The 20989-nt window shown below is 39.4% G+C and overlaps 5 protein-coding genes across 5 annotated transcripts; 1 reads left to right on the top strand and 4 right to left on the bottom strand.

Annotated features, from left to right (window-relative positions):
* Window positions 1–821: 821 nt before the first annotated feature.
* On the top strand, window positions 822–1196 carry LOC307120522 (histone H2B-like; the record flags this gene model as incomplete). Its single annotated transcript, XM_079807608.1, has 1 exon — window positions 822–1196. One exon carries the CDS (start codon window positions 822–824, stop codon window positions 1194–1196), a length of 375 nt encoding a protein of 124 aa, XP_079663734.1.
* Window positions 1197–7719: 6523 nt separating this feature from the next.
* LOC307120404 (histone H3.2) lies at window positions 7720–8130 on the bottom strand (the record flags this gene model as incomplete). The annotated part of the gene is made up of 1 exon (XM_079807430.1): window positions 7720–8130. One exon carries the CDS (start codon window positions 8128–8130, stop codon window positions 7720–7722), a length of 411 nt encoding a protein of 136 aa, XP_079663556.1.
* A 701-nt stretch (window positions 8131–8831) lies between these two features.
* LOC307120430 (histone H2A-like) lies at window positions 8832–9218 on the bottom strand (the record flags this gene model as incomplete). The annotated part of the gene is made up of 1 exon (XM_079807460.1): window positions 8832–9218. One exon carries the CDS (start codon window positions 9216–9218, stop codon window positions 8832–8834), a length of 387 nt encoding a protein of 128 aa, XP_079663586.1.
* Window positions 9219–9806: 588 nt separating this feature from the next.
* On the bottom strand, window positions 9807–10415 carry LOC307120339 (histone H1-like; the record flags this gene model as incomplete). Its single annotated transcript, XM_079807338.1, has 1 exon — window positions 9807–10415. The coding sequence occupies one exon, from the start codon at window positions 10413–10415 to the stop codon at window positions 9807–9809; it is 609 nt and encodes a 202-aa protein (XP_079663464.1).
* A 3228-nt stretch (window positions 10416–13643) lies between these two features.
* On the bottom strand, window positions 13644–14018 carry LOC307120533 (histone H2B-like; the record flags this gene model as incomplete). The annotated part of the gene is made up of 1 exon (XM_079807629.1): window positions 13644–14018. The coding sequence occupies one exon, from the start codon at window positions 14016–14018 to the stop codon at window positions 13644–13646; it is 375 nt and encodes a 124-aa protein (XP_079663755.1).
* Between the last annotated feature and the right edge of the window lie 6971 nt (window positions 14019–20989).

The following is a 20989-nucleotide window of genomic DNA, read 5'->3' on the forward strand; positions in this document are numbered from 1 at the left end:
AAAACACCAACGGCTCTTTTAAGAGCCACACACACTTTCACACAAAGAACAAGTTTCATGAGAAGACATTAAGTTTTATCCAAAGCACTTAAAATGGGGAAGTTTATTTCGCCCTGTTTTGAAACTGCAGTTAAATAAACTATATTTAAGAATTTTGAGCGTTTGTGGTCATTGTGTTTTATTTTTAGTGCAATTCACTATAACGCTTGCTTTTGTGTATATTCGTGTTTATTAAAGTACAGGATACATTTTATGAAATTATAGTGAATCCATGACGTCAACACTGAGCAAACAATAATTGTTTCTGTTTCTAAATAAACTTTAAAGCATTAAAGTAATGTATTACATTTACAGTCTTGAGCTGTATGCTCATTCTGCAATTATTTGATCAACGTTTGTTCTTGCATGTACATCTATAGACTATGAATTAATAGTGAATTTGTGGCGTTTACATTGAATAATAAACAACACCTTGTTTTCTGCTTCTCAATAAACGTTAAAAATAAAGACACCTCAGCTTATGAAGTCAAAGAGCAGAAATTATTTCACTTTTTCATTCCAAAAAATGAAACGAAGAAACGGAGTCTGATTTGGGGGATGGTCGTTTTCGGGGGGCGTGATTAATATTTTACAGCATCTGATTGGCTCGCCTACAAGTCACGGAGCGTTTAATGTGGCAAATGAAATCATTCTATGGGTGGAGACTCCCAATCACAGAGGCCGTTCTTCTCTTCTGATATTAGCATAGGGCAGAGAATAAAAACCCGCCTGTAGTAACTCAGTTTTATTGCTCTTTGAGTGTCTCTGAGTGAAGCTTCGTCATGCCTGAACCAGCTAAGTCCGCCCCTAAGAAGGGCTCGAAGAAGGCCGTCACTAAAACCGCCGGCAAGGGCGGAAAGAAGCGCAAGAGGTCCAGGAAGGAGAGCTACGCGATCTATGTGTACAAAGTCCTGAAACAGGTTCATCCCGACACCGGCATCTCCTCCAAGGCGATGGGAATCATGAACTCTTTCGTCAACGACATCTTCGAGCGCATCGCCGGTGAAGCGTCTCGTCTCGCTCACTACAACAAGCGCTCCACCATCACATCGAGAGAGATCCAGACCGCCGTGCATCTGCTGCTGCCCGGGGAGCTGGCCAAACACGCCGTGTCTGAGGGCACAAAGGCGGTCACCAAATACACCAGCTCAAAGTAAAGCCGCTCATCTCATCACACACAAAGGCTCTTTTAAGAGCCACACATATTGTCTTTAGAAAGAGTTTCTATTTCCTTCATAAGTGTTGGTACAGTGGTATAAAAATGAGTTCCCGTTTCTGTTGGTAAGGGTTGCGAAAACGGGAATTTAAACATTCAAATGTTGTAAAACATAAATTAAATGAAATGGGTTTGCGTGAAGAGTAGAGGATCTGAGCTTTGTCATATTTTATTTGTATCGCATGTTTTCCACACTGTTAATTCAAAGTCCTTTAACCCTTTATCCTACAGACTCTCCATATGGCAATAATTCATTTCTACTCTATTCCTTGGTATTCAGAAAGAAGTAGACCTTAAAGGGTTAGTTCACCCAAAATTGAAAATTCTGTCATTAATTACTCACCCTTATGTCGTTCGAGACCCGTAAGACCTGCGTTCATATTCGGAACACAATTGAAGATATTTTTGTTGAAAGCTGATGCTGAGAAAGGCTTCAGATAGGCCTCCATTGGCATTCAGTACACTTATACTCCCAAGACCGATAAAAGGCACTTAAAATGTCGTTACAAAGTCCATCTCACCACAGTGACTCTACAATAATCTTACGATGCGACGACAATAGTTTTTGTGCGCAAAAAAAAAACAAAATAACACCTTTATCCAGCTTGTTATTGCCTTCCGCGTGTGCCTCCACGACGCATGCGCGAGAATGACGTAGCGCCGGGGTTCGGGAATCCATGAAATGCACACTCTAACCCCATTTTGAGCACTACACCGAGACCTAAAGCACGATCAATGTAGAATTCAACAGCTTAGATACGCGCGTCTTCCTCTGATTGTAAACAAATCACTTCTGGGTCATCCGTCCGAACGCCGGATCTGCGTCATATTCTCGCGCATGCGTCGTGGAGGCACACACGGAAGGCAGTAACAAGCTGGATAAAGGTGTTATTTTGATTTTTTTTGCGCACAAAAACTATTGTCGTCGCATCGTAAGATTATTGTAGAGTCACTGTGGTGAGATGGACTTTGTAACGATGTTTTGAGTGCCTTTTATCGGTCTTGGGAGTATAAGTGTACTGAATGCCAATGGAGGCCTATCTGAAGCCTTTCTCAGCCATCAGCTTTCAACAAAAATATCTTCATTTGTGTTCCGAATATGAACGGAGGTCTTACGGGTGTCGAACGACATGAGGGTGAATAATTAATGACAGAATTTTCATTTTTGGGTGAACTAACCCTTTAACAATATATTGCACTTTGGGAATTAAAAGGGCAGGCCTTAAGACAGCCAATGATGTGCTGTTTTTAAGTCAAATCACATTTGAACCTCCCTCCAAAACTCTTTCCCTGTCACCCTCACACAGAAGACACCTGGGGGTGTTCCAGAAAGCAGGTTAAGTGCCACATCTGGGTATGTTTCAGAGTAAGTAAGCGGATAACCTCAACTTTCGGTTCCAAAAACGGAGGTCACTTTCAGGGTATGTAAGTCAGAGTCCTGCGCGGGTGCGGGTACCCGACGGGTGACCCGCAAATTGTGCTGAAACGGGTGAAAAACATCCAACAAGGGGGAAACACGGGTCTAAACACGGGTCTAAAACAGTCACGTGCAAACGTAAAAATGTATGCATATTTTTATGAACACATCTACAAAAATATGCCTTGCCTGTATTTCAAGTTGATAAAATAATTTCAAAACCATATCAGTTTATTTGCCCTCCCATGAGTCTCTCACTTTAAAAAAATAACAACCGAGCCCGCGGGATTCTGCACAGCAGTAGTCGAGATGGATCCGGAGGATAATAGGTCATCAAAAATCAAGTCCAGCGTGTGGGAGAAATTTGGGGTTATCGCAGATCATGGAAACAATATTGTGAAAGGCTTTGCTGCATGCAAAATCTGCCTTAAAGTGTTCGTGTTGGATAGCCGCAAATGTGGAACTTTGTCGCTGAGAACTGTGGTGGTAACAATCCAAACACAAGCAGTTCTATAGAACAATTTTTTTCAAAGGGGACAGAACTGAAGGTAACTCGTAGAGATGACAAGGACACCATAACCAAGCTGTCTGTGAGCTTTGTATGCAATGATATTAGACCCTTTGAGGCAGTACACGGTGAGGGATTTTTTGCATTAGCACAAGGGTTGATAGATGTTGGTGCTCGGGCTGGTCGTGTGGATGCTAAACAATTACTGCCTGACCCTACGACGGTTTCTCGTGGAGTTAACAAATATGCAGAGGAGATTCGCCAAAAACTAATCCCAGAACTTAAAATGCAGTTGGATGGGAGTAATGGAGCTGTTACATTGGACATGTGGACTGACGACTACAGAAAAATCGGCTACCTTTGTGTTACTCTGCACTACATTAGCAATAAGTGGGAGCTGATCGAACGAGTGTTGTGTACCTCTGAGTGGGACAGTTCACTGCGTAAAACGGCTGACAACATTAAACCAGCCATCATCAGCGCATTGCGTAAATTTGGCATTGATGAATCCTACTCCAAACTGGTCTACGTGACAGATAGGGGTGCAAATATAGTTGCGGCCCTGCGTACAGTGACCAGATTGAGCTGCGCTGCCCATATTTTAAACACTGTCCTGTACACTACATTCAAACCATCCCAGCAGGATGTGTATGGAGAAGAAGTAACAGCTATGATTGACTCGGCCAAGTCACTGGTGACATATTTCAAGCAGACCAACCTCCAGGGTCGCCTGAAAAAGACTCTCAAAAACTCTGTAGAGACACGTTGGAATTCCCTGCATACAATGCTAGAGTCTATCAGCAGTCAATATGAAGACGTCCGCACACTTCTGGAAGAGCGAGGGGAAGTTGACCGCCTCAAAAACTTGGCTGAAGAGGCCCTATCCGACTTGGTTGCATTCCTGGAGCGATTTAAGGAAGCCACTAAAGCGTTAGAGGCATCGAAAATCCCGACCCTCCATCTAACCATTGTTTGGTATGAGCGCATCAGACGCCACTTGCAAGCTTCTTCAAATGACAGCATGACCATTTCCTCACTGAAGGAGAAATGCCTCAGTATTCTCCAGGACAAGTTCGACATTCATCTTTTACACAGACTTGCAATGTTCCTGCATGAAGTATGAAGTATGAAAAGTATGAAGCTACTTGCTGACAGTAATGAAGTGACAAGTGTGCACAGTGAGATGCGGCGCCTTGTGAAAGGTCAGTATTAATGCAAACATAGGTCCCATTATTAGACGTTATACCTATTACCTACACCTGCTTATAAAATATATAGCGTAAAATTTTTGCACTACAGGTTAAACTCGAAAAATTTGAATATCGTGCAAAAGTTATAGGCCTACTTGATGATTATGGCTTACATCTTATGAAAACCACAAATTCAAAATCTCAGAAAATGTGAATAGGCTACAATGTCGGCCCTCTGAAAAGTATAAGCATGCATATGTATAGTTATTTATACTAGTAACTAAATATTCGTTTGTGCTGCTACCAATTCTTAACGCGTTTATTGCAGCTACATTTCATTTTTTTTCCCATCAAACAACCAGACTAACGAATGGCTCGAAATCGAACTCTTTGCATCAGCTGGCAGGATATATGACGGCTGTCATAGCCTACCTTGCTTGGTTAAGTAAATAAAATAAATAAGATATAACAAGAACAAGATATAAATATTTTAAACACTAATACAAAAAGGAAAGAATAATTCGTTGCAACCAGACAACCGGAGAACAGATATATTAAAATACTTAATTACAATATTTTATTTTATTGTCTTGTGTTTTATTAAAATGAATTAAAAATGAAAAGTCGCACAGAGTGTAGGCTAATTCACACGACATCGGGTCATGTTGAGAGAGAAACGTGCGCGTTTCATTGTAAAAACTGTATTTTATGATTTGCTACATTCAGAAGTAGTGTAGCTTAAATAAAATACTATATTAACATTATTAACATGTAGGTTATGTGCATTTTACTTCCCATCACTGTATGACAAATCCTTAAATTAATGGTATTCAGAAAACAAGAATTAACAATATAAGTAGTCGTATAATAAAAATATTCATAGTAGCATATAAAAATAGCCTATATATATTGCCATTTATTACAAATCAACATTTATTTTAAACACCAATCCTAAATGAATTTATTTAAATTCATAAATAAATAAAAATAAATTCCAACGTTTCCATATTTGCATTGTAACATTTTGGATGCTGCTTACTATTTATGTAAAGATGGCTTCAATTACTGAAATACACAAACTTTTGCACGATATGATTTTCAAATTTTTCGAGTTTCACCTGTAGAATGTTTGTTTGCATTTATTATAGATCTTAAGGATAAGCGTGGAAGTCCTGAGCAGCAGTGCCACCGCCCCCCACCGGAGAAGCGAGTTCGAGTGTCGGTGGACACTTTATCAGACGTAGAAGATTCCGGTGATGAGGCCCCGCAGTATCAGGACGAAGTGGCTGCTTATATCGATCACAAAACGCCAAAAGATGACCCTTTTGACGTTTTGTCATGGTGGCAAGACCATGCTCGCCTTTTTCCTAATATTGCCCAGATTGCGAGGTCTATCCTCTCCATCCCTGCATCCAGCGCTGCAAGTGAGCGAGACTTCTCTTGTGCTGGATACGTTATCCAAGAGCGGAGGAGTCAGCTGAAACCGTCAACAGTGGACGATGTGCTTTTTTTACACAGCAATTTAAAACACCACCACACCACAAACAGGAACTAATCCCCTCGCACGGGAAAAGGTACAGGCCAAAATTGCCCCCATTTGATTCATAAACGGGACAGTTCCACGTCTCAGCAGTTAAGTAGCTTATGTCCAGTCTAGCCACATTTGTTATAATGATTTGCATACATAACTGGACTTCATTTAAAATATCACCTACACATGTTGTTAATTGTTTAATTTAACACTGTTAAGTATGTGTGGTGTGCAGGGCATGTTTAAACCCGAAATTGTCAGATGTAGGCTAAGCTAGAGTAGACGAAACTGTGTGTGGCAGTATAGTGATAGCCGCGTCTCACGTCTGTTCGATTGGTAAAATTGTATTACTCAGTTTTGTGGTAGCAATGCCATGTTCTTCATGATGTAGCCTTTTGACAGCTTCGGCTGACGTTGTCGCTGTGCTAATGGTGGTGTAATGACTTCTGTATGACCTGCCAATAAACGTGTCTATATGCTAAACTGATTTTATTTCGGGTGCGGGTCGGGTGTCGGTTCTATTTTAAGCGGGTCGGGTCGGGTGCGGATTTTAATTAGTGCTGCTGTCGGAAAACGGGTCGGATGCGGTTTTAAGCACCGCGGGTACGGGCGGGTGCGGATTTACAAAATCGGACCCGTGCAGGACTCTGATGTAAGTAGCCATAGCAACTCACTCTCTGAACATAACCTGTGAGTAACCATAGCAACTCACTCTGAACAAAACCTGAGTAACCATAGCAACTCACTCTGAACATAACCTGTGAGTAACCATAGCAACTCAGATGCGTGTTATATAATTAATATACTTATATAAATATAACTAAATGTGTTATATAGTTAGTTATTTAATATACAATAGTAGCTATATGTTAATTGTAAAGCACTATTATAACAAATGTTAATTGCTTTCAAATCTATTATTTATTTTATCATCTCACACATGGATCTGTATTCAATTAATTAGCATCAAACAAACAAAATAATCCTTATTCTCTGTGAATAAATATTACTTATTAAATGAAGAGTTTGAAAAAAATATTGCACAACCACCAAATAGGTGGCGCTGTGCACTAACGCCGGCTTCACACCACATACTGAACAGGGTTTTTTTATTGGATTTTTCAAAACCCATAATGGGCCCTGATATATCACACGCTGGCTTCATAAAGTGTGGCGGTATGGGTCTTGTGTATTCTATACAAGATTAATTTGGGCTAATCAAGGTGGGGCCATTGTGGAACGCGTGGACAAACTAGGGCCCATATTTAAAGCCCACATTGCAATGTTGGCTGGTCTTGTGAATAAATGAGCTATATTTGGTGTTATATCGTATGTAAAAGTACAGTAGGACTGCAATGTTTGTGGACTGTGCTTTACGGAACGGAAAAGAGCACAAATATCACTGTGGGCCGCATTAAACCACATTTTAGAATTGACTAAAAACATAATTGTAATTTAATACATATTTAATTCATTATATGTATTTTTTTTACCTTCTTTCGTTAAAGAGCATTATTCCCTAAATCATTACAACATAAGATTAACCGGGCAAATAGAAAGAACAAATTTTCATTAAACAATATTTATAAATTATTAATTTTCTAAGTATTCATTAAAATGCATAATATCAGCATCATGTGCATACATGCAGTTATAATAGTCATGACCATTCAAGCCTCATAACTGGTAAGACCTGAAATACATATGGGCTTCAATGCATGTTCATATGAAACAGAAAATTCAAAATCTCTTTTTAGAGGCATTGGTGTGGCTCTTAAAAGAGCCTTTGGGGTGTGTGTGGCTGAAGCCGCTGCGGGTCTAAGCGCGCTCTCCGCGGATGCGGCGGGCCAGCTGGATGTCTTTGGGCATGATGGTGACTCTCTTGGCGTGGATGGCGCACAGGTTGGTGTCCTCAAACAGACCCACCAAATAAGCCTCGCTCGCCTCCTGCAGGGCCATGACAGCGGAGCTCTGGAAGCGCAGATCCGTCTTGAAGTCCTGAGCGATTTCTCTCACCAGGCGCTGGAAGGGCAGTTTGCGGATCAGCAGTTCAGTGGATTTCTGATAACGGCGGATCTCTCTCAGCGCCACGGTACCGGGCCTGTAGCGGTGAGGCTTCTTAACGCCACCAGTAGCTGGAGCGCTCTTACGGGCGGCTTTAGTCGCCAGCTGCTTCCTCGGGGCTTTTCCTCCGGTGGACTTACGAGCGGTCTGCTTGGTTCTCGCCATTGTTTCTAATGAGTTCAGCCGCTGCTATGAACAGAACGAATGAAAAGTTTCCGAGAACACGCGCTTATTTAACCCTAGAGCTGCCGTGCGCTGATTGGACGGCGCTGCTTCAGAGGCTTTCGATTGGTTATTGTCCTATTAACATTTGGCCAATGGCTTTGCGTCTTCTGTTTTCAGACAGTTTGTGGTTCCCGCCCAAACGTCCTTTGTTGTTTCACTTTGTACGAAAATAAAATAAGCAAACATGTATAAAAAAAGTTATACATTTTACACCAAAACCCGTGATTGTTTTTTAAAATCTAATGATTGCACAGTCTCAAAACTGAGATATGTACAGATACTCATATCACCACATTACTTATTCTATTTCATTGTATTTGTATAAATAAATCAGTTTAAATATTTTAAACAATGCCATATTTTCATAATACATTAAATCAACAGTCAGACTGGATGAGAATTAATGTAGATCAAATGTATTTTAAGTTTACATTTATAATTGAAAAGTGGATTATGAGCCTCAGCCAAATGCTGTTAAATAATTAATTCCCGTAAGAAACAAAAAATCGACTGCATTTGTTTTTAATCAAAAAGACTTTAACAGATATTCAAATAAAGATGGGATAATGAAATCACTCTCTCAGGGATAAATTGTGTGGCTCTTAAAAGAGCCTTTGGGTCGCTAAAGCAGACTTTAGTGTTTATTTGGATTTGGCGGGCTTCTCGGTCTTCTTAGGCAGCAGCACGGCCTGAATGTTGGGCAGCACACCGCCCTGAGCGATAGTCACGCCACCCAGAAGCTTGTTCAGCTCCTCGTCATTGCGCACCGCCAGCTGCAGGTGCCGAGGAATGATGCGGGTCTTCTTGTTGTCCCGAGCGGCGTTTCCAGCCAACTCCAGGATCTCAGCGGTGAGATACTCGAGCACAGCGGCCAAATAAACCGGAGCACCGGCACCGACGCGCTGGGCATAGTTGCCTTTGCGTAGAAGCCTGTGGACACGGCCGACGGGGAACTGCAGTCCCGCCCTGGAGGAGCGACTCTTGGCCTTCGCTCTTGCTTTGCCGCCGGTTTTACCCCGTCCACTCATTATTGAAGTCTGTCAGTTACAGAATGAAAAACAGCGCTTCCACACACAGTCTTTAAACGAGAGAGCCAGTCGCCCATTGGTTTAGAGTCTGAAAAGATTTAAACCAATCACTGAACTTCCCTCCAAAGCCCAACCCCCCTTTCAGCGGAAATGATTATTCACAAGTATTTTAGACAGAAGAGATGAAAACTTTGAAAAAGATTTGCTAGAACATTTAAAAAGAAAGTACAAATATGGATATTAATCGCTGTTCCTACCAAACACTGTATATTCTGTGCACATCGACCTTCTGATGCTGTAGTTTTATGTTCCTATTGTAATATTGAAGTTGTATTCACTGCCCATGTCGTTGTGTTTGTGTGTGTTTATATTCTGGACTGTTATGCATCATATTTGGACTGGGAGCCTTATTTCACTCTTTAACCAATTTCTTATGAATACAAATGGTTTGCTCGATTTTGCACCTTTGTGAATTGATTGTGCTTTGTTTTCAAAATTAACAAATCATTAAAATACGTGAGTTTAGCTCTTTATTCAGAGTTAGTGTGTGGCTCTTAAAAGAGCCGTTGAGGAACAAACAGTGGATTTTTATTTCTTTTTGGGAGCTGCCTTTTTAGGCTTGGCGGCTTTAGGCTTTGCCGCTTTAGGTTTCGCCGCCTTGGCCTTTTTAGGGCTTTTGGCTGCTTTCTTAGGAGTCGCTGGCTTCTTCGCCTTCTTGGGGCTCTTCGTCGCCTTCTTAGCGGCTGTGGCGGCGGGTTTCTTGGCCTTCTTTGGCGATTTCTTGGCGGCTTTAGGCTTCTTCGCAGCTGCAGCTTTGGGCTTCTTAGCGGCGGCGGGTTTCTTGGCTGCGGGCTTCTTCGCTTTAGGAGCCGCTTTCTTAGCGGGTTTCTTCTTGGTCTCGGCTTGCTGCTTGTTGAGCTTGAAGGATCCGGAGGCGCCGGTCCCTTTGACCTGCACCAGGGTGCCTTTAGTCACCAGGCTCTTGATGGCGATCTTGACGCGGGAGTTGTTCTTCTCCACATCGTAGCCGCCGGCGGCGAGCGCTTTCTTCAGGGCGGCGAGGGACACACCGCTCCTCTCCTTCGACGCGGACACAGCCTTGACGATGAGCTCGCCGACGCCTGGACCTGCTTTCTTGGCTTTCGCGGCGGACTTCTTCTTCGGCGATTTGGCCGGGGCTGGGGCGGTTTCTGCCATTTCTATCTCCCTCTGGTCGGATCTAAAGTCTCTCAAGCGCTGTCTGGGTTCAGTAATGAATAGCGCTCGAGCGGCGCTGCGCTCTTAAATGACACATGAGAACCTCATAGACTCAACCCGTCCGCTCGGCGTCTGTGCGCGTCCACGAGCCGCTCGCGCTTGTGTTTTCTTCTCATACATTTGTGGAAAAACTGGAGCGGTGAAATAGTTTATCGCAGTCAAAACACAGTGAACACCAAGCAGAGGTTCTGGCCTTTCATTAGAGACTCAAATACGCGAAGAGGAAATGTCACTTTTGTCTTCGTCAGGTCAAATCCAAGGCGAGCATCAGCCACGGCGAAACGAGACGTGCAAATCCGATGGCTCATTTTAATGAAATAATGAATAAACTCCTAAACCCGTCCTCTGTGTGTTCAGCAGACAGTCTGAAAGAGACTTTAATGAGAGCAGCGTCAGTGAGGGCGTGAGGAGGCTTTCATACAGATGTTGATCTGGGCAGCTGGAAGCACACGAACATCATCCGGAGGCTCGAGTCTGTGACTCTCATCTCTGACCAGCGGAGGATCCATGTTTTAACTCGTTAAACAGTGTTGATGTACATCATATCACATAGGCTATAACATAATAATGTTTGCCATTCATCTCATATATGGAACAATGTTCATAGAAATTATGGAAATGATTGCTCATCATTTAAAGCAAGAGACAGAACAGGCCATAATGTCCTTTTAACCACTGCACATGCTCACAACACAGTCATGTATTTACATTGGGTCATTATGTTTGATATATTCATTCAGACAGAAAGCTATAGGTTTGGAACAACATTAGGGCGAGTAAATGATGACAGAATTATTGGGTGAAACCCATGAAGCGACTGTATCATAATTGATACACAAATAAGCCTTTAAATGATATATCTGTTGCACACAATCTACAAGCCTTCTGTCGTCTGATAGTTTAAACTATAGTTTAGAGAACGTATAGATGGGCCGTAACACAAGCTCGATCTCCTCTGGCCAAACGAACACAGAGTGAATTATGATTCCAGGCTGCATCACAAGTCAAATTTGTGAATTTATATTATATTAAAAAAATAAACAAATAATACAATTTGCTTCTGAAGAATGACAAATGAAGGAGGTGGATTCTGGGATCCACTGTTCCTTCAATGTGTATCTATAATAAGTGATTATAATCAGGATATTAATGATGACCAAGACAGCCAAGGGTCACTTCAGCCTGTCACTTACATGGCCAATCCTTAAAGCAATTACTCCAAAACGAGAAAATAAAGATGAATTGTTTGGTGTGGAGGAACTTGACTGGCTGACTTGAGTCCTGACCTCAACCCGATTGAACACCTTTGGGATGAATTAGAGCAGAGACTGAGAGCCAGGCCTTCCCGTCCAACATCAGTGCCTGACCTCACAAATGCACTTCTAGAAGAATCCCCATAAACACACTCATAAACCTTGAGGAAAGCCTTCTGAAGCTGTTAGAGCTGCAAAGTAACGCCATATTAAACCCTACGGATTAACAATGGGATGACATTAAACATGTCCTTGTTTGTGCAGATTTATTTTGTGAAAAAGTCTGATAAGATTGTTTTAATGTTATATTTTTGACTATACAACATAATGATCTTTTTGTATGCTTGAACATTTTGTTAAGTAAATATACACTATTGCCAAACGTTTCAGGACGCCTGCCTTTACATGCACATGCACTTTAAAATAACAAACATAAAATAACTATGTTGTAACACCAAAATAAACTGTTGATATTTTTCTATGTAAAAATGTATTTTTCCTCAAGAATCAAAAGCACTGTATGAACTTATAGTGTACACCACACGCATTGCACTGACCGAAGACTTGGCAGACATCACCACCACATCTTCAACGCATCCAGTGGGTTTAAAGGTAACGCTCCCTCTTCCTCCTCGACAGCAATGATGGCGACTGTTGGTCAAGCTCATCTGATGGAGTTTGGGTTCCTTGCCACTGTCGCCCTTTAGTTGGGGACACTTAATATTCAGTGATATTACTGATCTGACTGCCCTGACGCTGCTGTATGAGATCTGAACAGATCTGGACGATGACATCAGTTTTGCAAAACTGCTTTACAGATGAAATGAACTAATTTAATAACTGATGATCTTTACAACACAACTGAATCAACAATGAACTGACTTCAGCTGAAATGCATCATATCAACGTAAAGCTGCTTTACAATCTGTATTGTATAAAGCACTACATACAGTCAAACCAAAAAGTATTCACACATTTTCTCACATTATCACAGGTTTATTCACTGTAATTTAGAAAATGGTAATCAAATATGACAAGAACTCAGAGTTAAACTGTCAGAATAAATTAATCTTGATAATGTCATATAACAGATAGAAAGGGATGTCAACATATCAGCTGTTCAATTTAAGTACACAATTAGAAAATACCAATTTAAGTCAACCAATGCTATATATATGTGTGTATATGCATATCTGGTGTCTGAATAATTTTTGGTTCGACTAAATAAAGGTGACTTGATTGTAATTCATATTTATGCCACCCATTGAACAGGTGACATTCAACCACAGTTACGCCTGCGGTCACTGCTCTCGACTGTATGCTCTGCCTCTGGATATTTAGTCCAGTCAGCGTCAAGTCTGCTATTTTTTAGCCGACTTCACAGACTTGCATACAAACATTTGTGTTTTTGACTCCGCATAGCTTGAGCCTTCGCGCTCATCTTTGCCTCTCAAAGCTAATTCGGACAGGCCACAAAACTTCTCAAAGTCTATATGACGGCCTAGAATGTGACGCTTCCTACTAAAATCATTGTGACGACGGTGTTGTCCAACGGTGTGGCAATATTGGCCGTCCCGAAAGTGACCAGTGTAATATGTGTAGTGTAAATAGTCAGTTTTGTGATTTCAATTATTTATTACATTGAAGCAAAAACCATTTTTGATAAAACCACATCCCCACATATTATATACAAAAAAAAAATGATATAGGGGTGTAGATAAATCTATACATTGAGCTAAAACTCAGCAAAACCGTCAACATTAGTTTAACAAAGTGCATGAGTTCATTGATAGCGTCAAACTGCAACTCGTTTATTCTTATTGTACCAACAGTAATGGAGGGAAATAGAAACTCTTTCTAAAGACGTTATGTGTGGCTCTTAAAAGAGCCTTTGTGTGAGATGAGATGAGCGGCTTTACTTTGAGCTGGTGTATTTGGTGACCGCCTTTGTGCCCTCAGACACGGCGTGTTTGGCCAGCTCCCCGGGCAGCAGCAGACGCACGGCGGTCTGGATCTCTCTCGATGTGATGGTGGAGCGCTTGTTGTAGTGAGCGAGACGAGACGCTTCACCGGCGATGCGCTCGAAGATGTCGTTGACGAAAGAGTTCATGATTCCCATCGCCTTGGAGGAGATGCCGGTGTCGGGATGAACCTGCTTCAGGACTTTGTACACGTAGATCGCGTAGCTCTCCTTCCTGGACCTCTTGCGCTTCTTTCCGCCCTTGCCGGCGGCTTTAGTGACGGCCTTCTTCGAGCCCTTCTTGGGGGCGGACTTCGCTGGTTCAGGCATGATGAAACTTCACTCAGAGACACTCAAAGAGCAATAAAACTGAATTACTACAGGCGGGTTTTTATCCTCTGCCCTATGCTAATATCAGAAGAGAAGAACGGCCTCTGTGATTGGGAGTCTTCACCCATAGAATGATTTCATTGGCCACATTAAACGCTCCGTGACTTGTAGGCGAGCCAATCAGATGCTGTAAAATATTAATCACGCCCCCCGAAAACGACCATCCCCACATCCGCTCCGTTCCTTTGTTTAATTTTTCGGAATGAAAAAGTGAAATAATTTCTGCTCTTTGACTTCATAAGCTGAGGTGTCTTTATTTTTAACGTTTATTGAGAAGCAGAAAACAAGGTGTTGTTTATTATTCAATGTAAACGCCACAAATTCACTATTAATTCATAGTAGATGTACATGCGAGAACAAGCGTTGATCAAATCATTGCAGAATGAGCATAAAGCTCAAGACTGTAAATGTAATACATTACTTTAATGCTTTAAAGTTTATTTAGAAACAGAAACAATTATTGTTTATTGCTCAGTGTTGACGTCATGGATTCACTATAATTTCATAAAATGTATCCTGTACTTTAATAGACACGAATATACACAAAAGCACGCGTTATAGTGAATTACACTAAAAATAAAACACAATGACCACAAACGCTCAAAATTCTTAACTATAGTTTATTTAACTGCAGTTTCAAAACAGGGCGAAATAAACTTCCCCATTTTAAGTGCTTTGTATAAAACTTAATGTCTTCTCATGAAACTTGTTCTGTGTGTGAAAGTGTGTGTGGCTCTTAAAAGAGCCGTTGGTGTTTTTCTTCTTCGTGAGTCTCTAACCGCCGAACCCGTACAGGGTGCGTCCCTGTCGCTTCAGCGCGTACACAACATCCATGGCGGTGACGGTCTTTCTCTTGGCGTGTTCAGTGTAGGTCACAGCATCACGAATGACGTTCTCCAGTATGGCGAGCGGATAATGCCACGGATAACCTACCGAAGTAGACAGTCGTGTACTTTTACGTGAGAGAAGGGGTACGTCGCCACAACAGACGCGTGACACCAACGTCGCTGAGAAGTACGTCGCCACAACAGAGGCGTGACACCAACGTCGCTGAGAAGTACGTCGCCACAACAGACGCGTGACACCAACGTCGCTGAGAAGTACGTCGCCACAACAGAGGCGTGACACCAACGTCGCTGAGAAGTACGTCGCCACAACAGATTCGTGAGACTAACGTCGTGAGAAGTAGCCTAATTGCCACCACAAGTATCTTATCCTTGTTTTTTCTAGATTTTCTTATCCCTCCTTTATTTATTATTAACCTATGTTAACTTTTTTTCTTTTACTTTCCTATGTGTTCTGATGACATTGAATATATTAAGCCTATTGCTACATATTGTGCATTGTACGTTGTAAATCGTTGATGTCATCTATTTACAAGCATAATAAAACAAGTTTTTTTTTATCACTCACTTTCTCCTGGTGATTAAGGGCTATGTGCAAATTATTTTATTTTAACAATTATTAACAACTTTAAAAATTGACCCATAAATTCAGTAATTATCTATAAACATAACATTCTGTAATGTGTCATTCTGAGCTTTTACCTTTGAAAATGGTAAGAATTGTACTTTACACAGTTGACCATACAATGGGTGATACACTAGTTCACAATATTGATGTTGGGATGTTGAAGGATATATTTTACTATACCTCTTAACATAAATATTATTTCTACTTAATTTTGTTATTTTTATAAAACAAATTATGACTCAACTGCCCTTTCCATAGCTTTCTTCCACTTAAGAAGAGTTGGTCACTTTTAAGGAATTTTTATTTTACTATATCTTTACATAAATATTTTTTTTCTTCTTAAAAACTATTTCGTTATTTTAAAAACCCAATTAATGACTCATCTGCACTTTCCAATAGGTTGGATGTGAGGGGGAAGTACGTAGCTTTCTTCCACTTAAGAAGAGTTGTGCACTTTTAAGCAATTTTTATTTTACTATATCTCTTTACATAATTATTATTATAATTTTTTTTACTTAACTATAATTTCGTTATTTTACTAACCCTAATGAAGGTTGCACGCACTTTTCACAATCCGTTATATGGAGCTATTCAATTTTGATTTTGCATATTGTTTGTTCATGTGAGCACTTTACAATATTTCAATAACATAATTTTTCTTTACCACTTCGTTATTTTGGCTTGGATTTTCGTTTGTTGGAAATATGAACTGAATTTAAAAATGCTTTTGAAATTAAAAACTTTTATAAACGTTTAATAAACAATACATTTTTAAATAAAGACGGTGCAACAGCGCGACAAAGGCACATAGGTTATATAAATTCTCTAATGTGGATAAATGCATATTTTGTACACATCACAATACAACATATAGCCTATATATGTCCTTGTTAGGAGAAAATATATGTCGTTATTATTACGTGAAAAGATGTTAAAACGACATCTCATTATGACATAACTGAGTGGGAAAATAATATGAATGTGGCAGCAATGCGTCAGCATATAGTTTTGTAACCTCTTATTTGGTTAAATGGGTAAACTATAAACATGAAACTAAGCATGTTGGCTCACAATGACTTGTTCTCCATTTAATGTTGAAGAAAATGTTGAATGAAATTAAAGAAAATTAGGGTGAGATCAAGAGAAAAAAGGAAGAAAGAAAAGTGTGCAATGGCTCTTATAGGGCTTTAGCGTCCAAGTAAAAGACAATGTCTTAAATGTTCAAAACATGTTTAATTGGTTGTACTTCACCACAACACGAACATAACATTAAGTGGCGCACAAAGTGGGTATGCGCTATATGCGGCGCATAGGGGCGCAGCCAAAGCGATGGATATATATATATATATATATATATATATATATATATATATATATATATATATATATATATATATATATATATATATATATATATATATATATATATATATATATATATATATATATATATATATATATATATATAGCCTATATATATATATATATATATATATATATATATATATATATATTCTATATGTAGCTGCTGTTGTGCGTTTCTAAATCATTTCTGTATTTCCTCAATATTATATAACATTTTAGAGGACTAACAGTCTATAGGTGCCCTCATAAGATTACATAATAGAATTTTGGATAATAATGGAATATCGCGAGTGGGCGGGCCTGGTGGGGGCGCTGGCGATTTGACAGCAAAACGCGCGTCTTTGACGCGTGGTTTACCACAAAAACGCGCTCTTAACGTGCGCTTTGGGGTCATTGAAAACGGGCGTTTCCGTTAAGAACGCGCGCTTATATGGTAGGCCTAAATCACGCGTCGAGGACGCGCGCTATGAGTCGGACAAAACGCATGTTACTAACGTGTAGGCTAAACAGGTAAACCAAACAGGCTGTGCAAACTTGTGTTTTAAGTATCCAAACAGACTAAAGAACGTGCCCTTTCCTTGGTGTTCTCAAAATTGCATGCTCAATTTTTAGGGCACACCTCTTATAAAGTAAAGTTACATATTGTTGACCATCTTTTAAGTAATTACACTATTTACCACGAAACACTATGGCTGTTATAAGAATTAAATTAAATAAGGCTCAACAAAATCCATCTTACTATTTATCAAAATCCACTTACACTGTAATTTCAATTGCCTGAATAATGTAATGAGATTTTAAAATTTATGTTGTAATATAATATTTTAATAATAGAAATATGAATATGTTGGGAAAATGTATTTATTCCATTTATTTTGGCGGCGTAATGGATCATTCAACTATAATTCGTTCTAACCGACTGTTCAAAAACGGTGATTTATGGGAGAACGAAACCCATAGGCCTACTTTGTTTGAATCTATTTTTGTTGGAAAAATAGAGCAAAACTGTAAAAAATGACTACTTGTTGTTTATTGAACCGTTGTATAAAATTAATATCGCATTTTGCAATCGTGCTGATATAGGCTAGTATCTCTGGAAAATAGCACTCTTGCTCGTATGATATTGCTTACCTCATAATTTCCTCTTGAATTACTTTCAAACGAATGTTTTTTTTTTCGTTATTACCCTATTTTTAATGAAAATACAACAGCAATAAAATAGTAGGCCTACCATAAAAAAACTTGCGTTAATGGAACTTTTGTTAAAAAAACGAATAAGACGGATGACATAAAATAGCTATACCCGAATTATAACAAATAAATAAAAGATATTTGGAAATTCCTCAATGGGAAACCCTCAATTTGTGGTTTGTGTTTTCTGTTATTAACAAAATTGATCTTGCGCTTGTGCCTCCGCTATCTTCCTGTCAATCATCTCGCTCGCGCCTATGATTACAGTTATAGTAAAATTTAAATTCACCATCATCGGTTCCCATCCTCAGCCGATCTGCATGACAGTTTTTGCAACGACCATCAATACTAGATAAATGGGCAAGTAAAAAGGCACGCCATGTTACAATTTAGTAGGAACTAAAGAGCGCTCTAGAATGTTTGGTATGCGACATTATTAGTATTGGGCATGGAGAACCGGTTCCTACTTGGAATCGTTTTAAAATTCAGGGCCGGGTTTCCCAATAACGATGTATCTTAGCTCTAAAGAGCATGTTCTACGAGCGAAGTTACGATCACTCGCAGCAATTCCACGTGCGTTTCCCAAAAATGTAATTAACATGAACATAAGTGCTACTTAAGAGTCGCTGTCCATTTGCGAAGTGCTGAAATTTAACCTTATATGGAATCGTTTCCTCTGAACGTTTCACCTAATAATTGTCATCTGATGTGGATTAGCAATCAAAACACGTCTATATAAAGCAACTACCTACAGGCTGAGGCACTGACAAAATGGCTGAACAAAAAAAAAAAACAAGAAAAGATACCTTTCAAAAAGACGAAATAAATATCCTCATTTAATTCAGATGTGTATTTATATTTTTGTTTGTTTGTTACCTGCCCTCATAAAAAAAAAAAAATTCCAGTGATCATAAAGTCAGTTTCCACAAAAATATTAAGCAGCAGAACTGTTATTTTTTTTAATCAACATTGATAATAATGAGAATATTAAAATTAACAAAAATAATTAAAAAAAGTGTACAATAAAGTACAATCAAAACCTTATACACTTGAATAAATGCACAATGCACTTGAATAAAGTTAAAGGTGTAATCTGCCGGTTGTCCTGTAGGTGACCTCATAACTCTGTCTTCTTACGATAGCCTACACTTAGAGCTTTATGATTAGGCTACTCAAGAGCACTCGTAGATCTACGCTCATTTTCAAGTGCTACTTAAGTTACGATGCTTTTGGGAAACAGACCTTAATATTAAGATCACTCGTACGATCGTTTTTATGATCAATTTAGGTTTACGATGCTTTTGGGAAACGCAGCCCAGATTATTTTCTTTCTTTTCGTTTCTTTATTGGAATCCGATCATAATGTTAATGTTTGTCAATTTGTGACAGTTTTTTTTATTTGTTAACATTGTTAATAATAATAAAAATGAAATAAACTTATAAGTAGTAAACACTATTGACACTTTTTGGGAAAGTTAACTAATAACTGTAAAATAAATAGCCTATAACAAATATCTAGCCTATACTAATGCAAACTTTTAAATGCTTTCAAAGGCAAAATACATGGAAACGATGTATATGTATCAGGTGTTTTAATTGAAAAATAAGCAAATACTCAAAAGGCAGACGTGGCAAATTACAATAAGTAACAGCAATGAAGTCTCGAATCAAGGGCAAGGAATTAAAAAAATTAAATGAAGAAAATAAAATACATAGTAAGGAGCTATATTGCTCTTAGCTTATTTAAAAAACTGGCTAATGAAGAAGCTTTTTCACTTGAAAGGCTACAACATGAAGCAGCAAAAGCTTTAAGTTCATTAGTAAAATGAGAAAAGGAGGGGTTTTCAAAAATCTGCAATTATGAATAAAGTATTTAGCAAGTTCAAATAGGTTATTAATCAATTGTGATCGATCTTTCTTAAGTAAACCAAAATGAATTTGTTTGTATTCAATGAGATTTACACATATAATAATATATGACAGTTTGTACAATTGAGACCAAAGCAATTTGGAGTAATAATAATAATAATGAAAAAATATATATGCTCAGTGGTTTCAATATTAGTTCCACAAAATTAACAAGAGTTTTCTCCAATATTAAATTTAGATTTAAGGAATTATTTAGATGGGTATGTAATTTATTATATTGAAATAAAGTTATTTCATTTTAGGGAGAGATGGAAAGGTGATAATTAATTCTCTGTATAGGCGTATTGTAAGGCGACGACGTATATATCAGGCGTCTTCTAAGGCGACGTACATAGAAACGACGTATGTATCAGGCGTCTTATAAGGCGACGTACATAGAAACGACGTATGTATCAGGCGTCTTATAAGGCGACGTGCCTAGTTCAGACGTTAAAATTTAGTCAATTTCTCACATACGCCGTCGCCACGCCGCCGTAGGTATTCGTTCCTACCATGACGTCGCCGTGACTTCGCCGCCGGTCTGTCGTCTAACGTCTCTATCAATCCCATTCAAAAAAAGACACGGACTGACGGCGACGGATGGGTAGACTGCTCCTTCTCCTTCTTCTGGGAAGTTTGTGAAATGTCACTTTTCGCACGCCATACTCCAGAAACACCTTCAACACACCGCGCGTCTCTTCATAGATCAGGCCAGAAATACGCTTGACGCCGCCGCGTCGAGCCAGACGCCGAATAGCGGGTTTAGTGATTCCCTGGATATTATCGCGGAGAACCTTTCGGTGCCGCTTAGCGCCTCCTTTCCCGAGTCCTTTACCGCCCTTTCCTCTTCCAGACATGACGACAGATTCTCTTCAAATCACATCAACTGAATAAAGAACTGTTGAGAAGAGGAGTTTATAGTCAGCTAGCGGACCTGATTGAAACCACAATCACAGGCGGTATATATATATATA

This window comes from Gobio gobio (assembly GCF_949357685.1).
Source record: "Gobio gobio genome assembly, chromosome: 2".
NCBI classification, from domain to species: Eukaryota; Metazoa; Chordata; class Actinopteri; order Cypriniformes; family Gobionidae; genus Gobio; species Gobio gobio.